Here is a 10,984-nt window from a genome sequence, read left to right on the forward strand (position 1 = left end):
CAACGTTGACAAGGCTCTGTTTATGGAGCGGGATTTGGACGCGCTTGTGGATCTGTGGGCAGCTAAGGGAGGTGTTTTGTCGGTCTCCGAGTATCAGGCGTTCCGCAAGTCTTGGCACTGCATGGATTATCCCCTCAGACATACCCGTCCGACAAGAGCTTGGACGGGCATGTCTGACCAGATGTCAGAAACTGGCGTCCGACGGGTGGTCGAACCCACCTGTCGGATCCTCCTGTCCAAGCAGAACTCGGACATTTCTGCTTGATGGGTTCTTGAGCAGCAAGGCCCGACCACTCGTCGGACTTGCCAGTTCGTGCTGCAGTCGGCAATTGTTGCTCAAGCAGTCCTCGGACCAGATTGTTGGACAGCCTTGCCGGAGTAGACGTTGGACAAGGCTGCCCGACCAGTTCCCATTGGTCGTTTTCTGCTGTTCGACTGGTCAGCTAGTTGGACAGAGCTGTCCGACAAGTGAGCTTGTCGGACAGGTTAGTCCGACCCTCCCATGTCCGACAAGTCCAACTTGTCGGACATGTATGTCCGACAAGTCTGACTGGTTGGACATTTTGGGTTTGACAAGTCTGACTGGTTGGACATTTTAGGTTTGACAAGTCAGCAAAAACCTAAACCGCACCCTGAAAATCCCACTAATGTAAAAAAAAGAAACAATGTTTTGCAACATTTAACAACAAAATCTTGTGAACACATAAACCCATGTTCACAACAAGTCAACTGCCTTTTCTGATGTTTACAAGGTGGAAACTGGGTGTAAACTAACTGTAAACCACACTTTACAAGGTGTAAACAACCATTTACAAGGTGTAAACCACACTTTACAAGGTTTAACCCCAAGTTTACAAGGTGTAAAACATAGTTTACAAGGTTTAAACCATGGTTTACAAGGTGTAAACCATAGTTTACAAGGTGTAAGCCACAGTTTACAAGGTGTAAACCATAGTTTACAAGGTGTAAACCATAGTTTACAAGGTGTAAACCATAGTTTACAAGGTGTAAACCATAGTTTACAAGGTGTAAACCATAGTTTACAAGGTGTAAACCATAGTTTACAAGGTGTAAACCATAGTTTACAAGGTGTAAACCATAGTTTAAAAGGTGTAAACCATAGTTTACAAGGTGTAAACCATAGTTTACAAGGTGTAAACCATAGTTTACAAGGTGTGAACCATAGTTTACAAGGTGTAAACCATAGTTTACAAGGTGTAAACCATAGTTTACAAGGTGTAAACCATAGTTTACAAGGTGTAAACCATAGTTTACAAGGTGTAAACCATAGTTTACAAGGTGTAAACCATAGTTTAAAAGGTGTAAACCATAGTTTACAAGGTGTAAACCATAGTTTACAAGGTGTAAACCATAGTTTACAAGGTGTGAACCATAGTTTACAAGGTGTAAACCATAGTTTACAAGGTGTAAACCATAGTTTACAAGGTGTAAACCATAGTTTACAAGGTGTAAACCATAGTTTACAAGGTGTAAACCATAGTTTACAAGGTGTAAACCATAGTTTACAAGGTGTAAACCATATTTTGCAAGGTGTAAACCATAGTTTACAAGGTGTAAACCATAGTTTACAAGGTGTAAACCATAGTTTACAAGGTGTAAACCATAGTTTACAAGGTGTAAATCATAGTTTACAAGGTGTAAACCATAGTTTACAAAGTGTAAGCCATAGTTTACAAGGTGTAAACCATAGTTTACAAGGTGTAAACCATAGTTTACAAGGTGTAAACACAGTTCAAAAGGTGTAAACCACGGTTTACAAGGTGTAAACCACAGTTTACAAGGTGTTAACTACCATTTAAAAGGTGTAAACCACAGTTTAAAAGGTGTAAACCATAGTTTACAAGGTGTAAACAAATGTTTACAAGGTGTAAACCATAGTTTACAAGGTGTAAACAACTGTTTATAAGGTGTAAACCATAGTTTACAAGGTGTAAACAACTGTTTACATGGTGTAAACCACCATTTAAAAGGTGGAAACCACCATCCACATTAAGGTGTAAATCACAGTTTACAAGGTATAAACCACGGTTTACTGCAATGTGAACAAGGTGTAAACCACCATTTACAAGGTTTAAACAACAGTTCACCCACAGTTTACAAGGTGTAAACTCATATTTAGAAGGTGTAAACCACATTTTTTAAGGTGTAAACCATAGATTAAAAGGTGCAAACCACAGTTTACAAGGTGTAAACCACAGTCTACAAGGTATAAACCACAGTTTACAAGGTGAAAAACACAGTTTACAAGGTGTAAACTACCATTTACAAGGTGTTAACCACAGTTTCAAAGGTGTAAACTATAGTTTACAAGGTGTAAACAACGGTGGGCCACTATGCTACACTACGCTACAAGGCCACTTAGAGTTAGCGTAGCGGCAAAAAGCGCCCACCCATTTTGAGTGGTGTTAGCGTACTGTTAGCGCCGCAACACTGCGCTATGTTTCAGTGGCGCTAACAGCGCACCAATTGTTTGTTAGTGTTAGCGTGCCGCTACAGTCACTACGCTGGGCTACAGCACTTTTAGCGGAAAAAAAGGCCTTTTTTTCAGCTAAAAGCACTGTCGCGCACCGTGGCGTGCGCTCTTTTGCGCCCTGCGTGTGTAGCGTTAGCGCAATTGCGCTCATCTGCGCTAATGCTACGCTAACAGCTAAATTAGCTGCGCACCCTTTGTGCGTAGCGTTAGCGCAGAGAAGGCGCAATTCTGGTAACGCTACGCTAAAGTTTAGCGGAATTCCGCTACGCTACAGTTAGCGTAGCTGGCCCACCGTTAGTGTACACCATAGTTTACAAGGTGTAAACCTCAGGTTCAAAGGTGTAAACCATAGTTGACAAGGTGTAAACCACCATTGACAAGGTTTAAACCACAGTTCACCCACAGTTTACAAGGTGTAAACTAATATTTAGAAGGTGTAAACCACCATTTACAAGGTTTAAACCACAGTTTGCAAGGTGTAAACCCCAGTTTACAAGGTGTGAACCACATTGAACAAGGTTTAAACCACAGTTTTGTAAAGTAGAATTTACAAGGTGTAAACTACCATTTACAAGGTGTAAACTAGTATTTACAAGTTGTAAACTATCATTTAGAAGGTGTAAACTACCATTGACAAGATGTAAACTACCATTTAAAAGCTGTAAACCACACTTTGCAAGGTTTAAACCCCAGTTGACAAGGTGTAAACCATAGTTTACAAGGTGTAAACCATAGTTTACAAGGTGTAAACCATAGTTTACAAGGTGTAAACCATAGTTCCCAATGTGCAAACCATAGTTTCCAAGGTGTAAACCACAGTTTACAAGATGTAAACCACCATTTACAAGGTGTAAACCACACTTTACCAGGTGAAAACCACAGTTTACAAGGTTTAACACATCATTTACAAGGTTTAAACCACAATTTGCCCACAGTTCACAAGGTGTAAAATAATATTTAGAAGGTGTAAACACCAGTTTACAAGGTGTAAGCCACAGTTTACAAGGTATGAACCCCAGTTTACAAGGTGTAAAGCACAGTTTACAGGGTGCAAACCACCATTTACAAGGGGTAAACCATACTTTACAATGTGTAAACCACAATTTACAAGGTTTTAACCACACTTTAGAAGGCTTGAACTAGAGATGGCCAGTGGGTACCCAGAACCTGTTGGGGGGTACCGGCCACTGCCCTTTTACTCGTTTGTAGGTGCCGTGTACGGGTCCGGGTATGCAATTTGGGCGGGAAAATCACCAGGTACCCGGGTACCAAACAGGCACCCGCCATTGTCAGCCGCATGAACGGTCATAGAGTGGGGTACACACCTCAATGACTGGCAATTGTTAAGCGGAGTACACAACACATCCCACGCAATGACCGGACATTGAGTGGGGTGGTCACAATGGCCGGCCACCAAGCCAGGTGTGTACTCCGCTCAATGACTGGCCTACGTCTGCACTCGATGGCCAATCATTGGGTTGAGTGCGCATCTTACTCAATAACCATTCATCTAGTGGGATGCGTACCCCCCTTAATTTGCGATCATCGAGTGGGGGCACCGCCGGTACCCGTTGGCGGGTGCAGTGTCTGGGTCTGCGTGTCCAAAATTGGAGAAATTCATACCAAGTACCCGCACCCGTCACAGATACCCTGACCCGTTTGGCCATCTCTAGTTTAAACCACAGTTTGCAAGGTGTAAACCACAGTTAATTTTACAAGATGTAAAATCAGGTTTAGAAGGTGAACACCCTGGTTTGCAAGGTGAAAAAAACTGGTTTACAAGGTACAAAGTCTGGTTGACAAGGTGTCACAAGGTGCAAACCGCAGTTTACATTGTTTAAACCAAACTTCAAATTGAAACCACATTTTCCAAGGTGTTCATGTTGCATTGATTTTTGGGGGGCTTAAATAATTGACTCTCAAAAGTTGAATTTCCAGTGCCAGAGGGACTATTAACAGTTCCGGTGTAGGACTCCAGGGATGGATGGGTAATCGAAGTTCCTTTGAGGGGGAAATAAATTGTATGAATAGGTTGAAATGCTATTACAATCTACGGGTGGTTTGAAAGACCTGCCCCTCTAATAGTACTATGCAAATAACCAAGAGTCTTGTAATCAATATTTAAGAAAAATGTGGCAGATTCCAAGATAGCTCTTACTTTTATATAGTAATCTCTATCAGACCTAAATATCTAATTCAATGTGTTTTTCAGACCGGTTATAACTAAGGATAACGTGGTTTGTTATGGTGAAGTTCCTCTACTGTTGTTGATGTTATGAGTTGTACCACTACTTCTACTACTACTACTACTACTACTAATATGCTAATAAGGAGAATGGGTTGTTGGTTGGTTGGTTGGTTGGTTGTTGGTTGGTTGGTTGGTTGGTTGGTTGGTTGGTTGTTGATTGTTGGTTCTACTACTGCACTAACAATCTACTGACTGACTGACTCTACGCTACTCAATACTACTACTGCTAAACTACTACTAAACTACTACTGTGACCAAACCCCTGTAGGCTGATGATGAAAAAGAGAAATTATGGGGGGGAGAAGAGCTCCTTTTATAATGAAGAGTGAGGGATTTTAGCTCCAGGGGAATGTGTTTGAGAGAATTTAGCTGCAGGGGATCTCAGTTGCACAGCATATGTACACCTGTACTGCACAGCCACCCAAACAATGAGGAAATTATGCTGCAGTGACACTATTTGTACACCTTATCTGCCTGCATATATTGCGCTGCCTGATGTCATGCGTTGCTATGTACAGTGCCCGGAAGAAAGTTTTCATTAAATTTCTTTTGACAAGAACACATACAAACCATGCCTGCTAATTTCTGATTTATTAGGAGGATGGACAGAAAGGTTCCAAAAGAATGAATATAAGTAATGTTTTTGGAAAAAATAAGTGCATACTAGCTGAAAATATTTTTTTCATTAAATGATAATTTTGGAAAATCTTTAATACTATTCCAAAAAAATTGTGAATAATCAGAATCAATAGACTGACATGTGACGTGAATGATAATAAATGAAAAAAATGAATCCCAAAATCCATCCTAAATTTAGTTCCGGAGAAACTATTAACAGTTCCGGAGGAACTATTAACAGTTCCGGAGGAACTATTAACAGTTCCGGAGGAACTATTAACAGTTCCGGAGGAACTATTAACAGTTCCGGAGGAACTATTAACAGTTCCGGAGGAACTATTAACAGTTCCGGAGGAACTATTAACAGTTCCGGAGGAACTATTAACAGTTCCGGAGGAACTATTAACAGTTCCAGGGGAACTATTAACAGTTCCGGAGGAACTATCTAAGTTTATTAAAGACAGACAAACACAAAAACAAACATCAAGGGTTTCCCCTTAACAATTTACAAAAAAAAAATACAAATAATTTCCAAAGTCCACAAACTGCCCAATACCCAATCCCTTCTAGAGAGACTGCAATTATTGTGCCGATGAACCCCAGCGCGCCGCATTTAAGGCAATTGCAAAGGGGGGTCACCAATCTTAAACCTCAAACGGCGCACGTGCGACAGCGGAGGGGTTGAGTCACCCACTGGCTGGAAGTGCAGCACAGCAAGATGACTGGCGATTAACATTCCCCAAGGCCCCCTTTTTATACGCCATCTATCAGCAACCGCCGTACAACCACTATACTCACCCAAACACCCACATGGTCGTCGCTCTTCCAACCGTAACCAATGTAACCTCCAGTAAGCCACCGACCTCAGTTTCCATGGCAACTCTAAACCCACGCTTTTGAATCTGCATACCCACTCACTGCCACAGGCCCTCCAACAGACCCTTGACACCCAATCCCTTTGCCCTACCAGTACCAGAACGCCACAATTTTTTTGACTGCCTAGGTTCATCTTTTGCGTGTGGATATTGACCCTCTCCTGATACTCAAACTCGGTTGCTCCAGCACACTGTACTCCAACGCTTGCCCAGGCAAGTCCAGCCACGCCACCCAACTTCTTACCTCTGCAACCATGGCTCGCCAACCACTAAGTGTTTACCCCCTCGCTGCCCCTAACTACAGTTGAAAACGCATGACCACTTGGCCCCGGCGGCCCTTTCTCTGGTCCGAACCAACTTTGCCTTGACTGAAAGCCTAACCCAAACAACGGTTTCTCCTCCATCACGCACACTCCTTTTATTTGGCTTGGCTAGGCTTAATCTCGTTCGAACTACAATTCAAAACACATGACCACTTGGCCCTGGCGGACCTTTATCCGGTCCGAACCAACTCCGCCTCAACTGACAACCTCAACCAAACAACGGTTTCTCCTCCATCACGCACACTCCCCTTATTCGGCCCGGCTAGGCTTAATCTCACCCGCTAATAATAATCCAGTTGTTCAAGGTGAGCCAGCCAGTCTAACTACACTCTACATCAACGCCAGGCAGTTTAACTCTCCTCGCCGCGTTGGTAGGTACTAAGTCGTGAAGACCCTGACCGCAAGTTCATCTCAACACGGCTGCCCGGCATCTTGTTTCAATCAACTTGACTGCACCTGGCCAACTCTACCCAGACCTGACGCATTTTTGCCCAAACCGGTCTGATCCCATAGCTTTCTGCCTTGCCCAGTCTCTCATCTATCAATTTGTCTCGCTACCGTCCCCTGTCCAACTCCTCAGCCACCATCCCCTTTGCATAAATGCACCCGTCACCAAGTCATAAACTCACCACAATCCATTCACACTACCGCACATCTCAGCACACACTTCACCCCAATTAGATACAACCAATCTTCGAATTTCATCGCCTCTTGCAAATCAGCCAACTATCCTACCCGCCACTCTTCGCTTATCCCAACCCCAGGCAACCAATATGTCTTCTTCCCGAGTCCCCAACCACCCGGTCACCTACTCCAGTCACTTTGAGCCTCTAACAGATGTAAGTGTTTAACCGCGACGCACTTTCCTCCTTTCCCACTACCCTGCACACATCAAAGCTAACTTTGTGCTTCAGTCAACCTTTGATACAGTCCGAGCCAACCAATACGGATTCGTCAAAACCCCAAGCTTCATCCAATGCGGTGGTGTAACCGATGAGAAGTCTGAGAATTTCGAAGTTCAATTGGTGACAAACACCACGCTTACCAACGTTCTGGAATCCGAGTTCATCTACGCAGTTAGCGGTAAGATGATTGCCACCAATGATGGGTGCCCCCCCACCTTGTCTTATAATCATGATATAGTTACTCGCGTCTGCGCGACTGGCCCCAACCAACCAGATTTTACCAATAAAACATTTATCTCAAGCCTTGGCCTCATAACACATAGACAGGAGGTCGCCCCCAACGCCGCCGACACAGGTGTTAGTCTTCAAGTGATAGTCGCTCACTCCGACTGGGATGCCGAAGTGAGTTCGCTGCTTGTCCATCATATAATACTTAACTGACCCTTCATCGCGGTCCAGAATCGCGGCCACAAAAAGTTCGACGTGAAATATATTGTTCCAGGTACAAAAAATCTTATCAAGACGCATTCGTTATACGCTGTTGGTCGCGAGGTTAAGATCATCGGCCGCCTGATCGACTTCGACATGGAGACTAACATGGCTGTAGTTCTCTTGAGGTTTCCTGTCGGCCTAACCTATCCAAATTTGTCCTGACTTTTGCTCATTGATCGTAGGTTAACCACGTGAGTGTAACCAACGGCCACCAGCTTGGCAAAATTAAACCTGCCGACGCGGTCGCCGGCAACAATGGCGCAGGGGAGATAGAGAACAAGCTGTGAGTCTTTTTGGGCCGTATCCGATGAACACCGCGCTGACGTAAACCCTACAGCACAAAATTCTCACCTAAATCTCATGGCAAGAAGACCTGCAGCGCAACACCAGAAACCCCAAGTGGCACAAGGGCAAGCCCTATAACCCCAAGCTTCTCCGCAAGGAAGCCAGCCCCGGCGGCTAAACTTCCCCCTAACTTGACCCCGACCAAAGGCAAGCAAAAAGCGCAAGACGTTTCGGACGACGAAGAAGAGGCCATGTTTGACGAAGAAGAAGCTGATGCGAGCGAGCCGGAACCCGAACCCGCTCCTGCTGCGCCTGAGTCCTTGAAGCGTGGCAGGCCACGAAAGTCCATCCTTCAAGAGGCGGCCAAGCGTATGAAGAAATTTTAACGCTAAATGATCTCCGACCTCTGCGCCCGATCTTCCCGCGTTCAGGCCAACTTATTTGCACGACGCGACCTATCATTCCATGTCGTTCATCTTCTTGGGGCTCCAACAGGATCATACCTCTTAATCAGGTCGTCAATCGATGCACCTGAAAGCCTTAGTAACCTTAGCCCATCTGTAATCTCCCCTTCCTTGTCTCAATTCAGGAGACACAACACGCGCCGAATGCTCTACTTCTCCCGTCATTTCTTCCCGCAATACAAATTGAGCAAAACATGTATTCCGTCTCCCTCTATGCTTGTCCATGTATATAGATAAACTAGGCCGCATATCAATGAGAAAAACCATTCGCCCGTCCACTCGACCAAAACAAAGATTTGCGATTAGCTGTATGCCAATCTTTGCGGCAGCCATTTCACATCAGCATCCCAACATGGAAAATTTTATTGTGGATACTATTGCCCATTCTTGTATTAGTAGCTCACGTCGCCTGAAATATTACCTCACAGGCGTCTTCACCAATGAGCAGAAGAGGACGTAAATTCTCAGGTTACTTTATGATTATATCCTCAATACTAGCGGCAAGATGAGCAAATTTACTGCAGCTGGCATATCGCCGTCAACAGTCATGCGTAAGACTCCCATTCGTATATGACCTGGTGACACAACATATGATAGCAACAGGTTCAACTTGAATATAATCTCAACATTAATAATCGCACAGGGAATAAAATGACTCTAGCTGGGCCGGTCTATGACATATCACACATGAGTCATGAGGATGTAGCGCGAGACACAACACCTGGTGACACCCGACAGGGTTCAAGTCTTAGGCTGTTGACGGCCTTACCCCTGATCATCTAAGCCAAGGCCTCGGCCGCTCCGACCGCATTCCAGACTTTCTAGATTCCTCGTAGTCTCAACTCAACCGTGACCTGCCCTCGCGCAGAAGTTTCCAATCTCCTCCACCGCAAATAAAATCGAACAACGTAGACAATCGGCCGCCCCAGGTTTTAATCGATTAAGCTGCCACGTGCGTACAAATCACAGCCAACGGTTAGTCCATTGTCAATCCCTTATCAGCTGACTCAATCAATGGTTGAATATACAATCGACTAAACGATCAATCTCCAGGACGGCACGACTCTAGGATTCGCTTCTTGCTCCAAACGTTGGTCTCGTCAGACCCGGTACGATGATTGAGACTAAAGGAAAAGTGCGCAACAGCACGCACCCTACCTACAAGGCTTCACTCCGGAATTGCTCGTTGTACAGTGTTCCTCATAGCTGCGGACCTTGCGATGTCGAATGCAGTAAGTGTCAGGCGCTTCATTACAAGGAGGAAGCCACCCTCGGAGAACGCGTCAAGGCCAAGCCCTCATTCTTGACCTTCTGCCAGAAGGATAAAGTAACTCTGCCTTCAGCTGACAGGTCCGCGCGCAAATATCCAACCTTCATGAAACTCCTGCTCACCGCAAAAGACAGACGTGGGTTGTCCTGATTCCGGGAATTGAATGTCAACTGACCAATTGTTTTTTCTCTAGGCTCAAAGAACTATCAGAGCTTGCTTAGGATGTATAACAACGCGCTGGCATTTACCTCACTCGGCGCAAACGTCGACCACTCCGTTCAAGGCCTGTTCGGTATAAATGTCTTCAAAATTTCAGGCGCGCTTACACACAGAATTTCAAGCATTGAGCCTGCACCAGGATCCGCGGCCGGCTTCGCGCAAATCTATGTTGTTGGGGATAAGGGGCTTGGCGAAGCGGAATATCGAGCTGAAAAGGCAAAGGGCAAAGCGGCAAGTATGGAGCCCGGCCTGATTCTCAAATTATTGCAGTATCTGAACGGACACAACCCTTACGCAAAAGTCTTCCGCTCCGCTAAGGATATTCTCGAGGCGAGAAACGCAAGGACATTGAAATTGCAAGGCTTCCCAAAGCCGGGGAGCGACCCGAAGCGGTACAATTGCCCGACTGCAAACGAGGTCGCCATTGTTGTCCAGGGCGCCGGCAATATCATCAAGCCCTGCCAAATACTCCTCCATTGCCGCGACAACGGGCTCGAATGCATTTTGGACATGCACTCATCTTATTTCCCAATGAGGTACCCACTTTTCTTCCCCTTCGGCGAGCAACAGTGGGATAATTTATTCTGTGCCTCGACTGAAAGAGGTGAGCATGAGTTCTTAACTCTTAGCCTAACATTCACTAACATTCATCTCGAGTTATGACAGTCAAGGGGAGGAAGGTTGGCCCTCTTGAATGGTTCGCGTTCATGTTGTTCAAGTGAAATGCAAAGTTTTCAGCCATACTTGCTGGTAGATCTTTGCTTCAAGAGATCCTGGTCGACATGTGCGTC

The 10,984-nt window shown here is 45.0% G+C and overlaps 1 protein-coding gene across 1 annotated transcript; it reads left to right on the forward strand.

Annotated features, from left to right (window-relative positions):
- Positions 1-6,703: 6,703 nt before the first annotated feature.
- PtA15_8A301 (uncharacterized protein) lies at positions 6,704-8,750 on the forward strand (the record flags this gene model as incomplete). Its single annotated transcript, XM_053171717.1, has 4 exons — positions 6,704-6,863; positions 6,904-6,925; positions 8,293-8,556; positions 8,672-8,750. 4 exons carry the CDS (start codon positions 6,704-6,706, stop codon positions 8,748-8,750), a joined length of 525 nt encoding a protein of 174 aa, XP_053022952.1.
- Between the last annotated feature and the right edge of the window lie 2,234 nt (positions 8,751-10,984).

The sequence above is a fragment of the Puccinia triticina genome, chromosome 8A, assembly GCF_026914185.1.
Source record: "Puccinia triticina chromosome 8A, complete sequence".
Lineage (NCBI taxonomy): Eukaryota > Fungi > Basidiomycota > Pucciniomycetes > Pucciniales > Pucciniaceae > Puccinia > Puccinia triticina.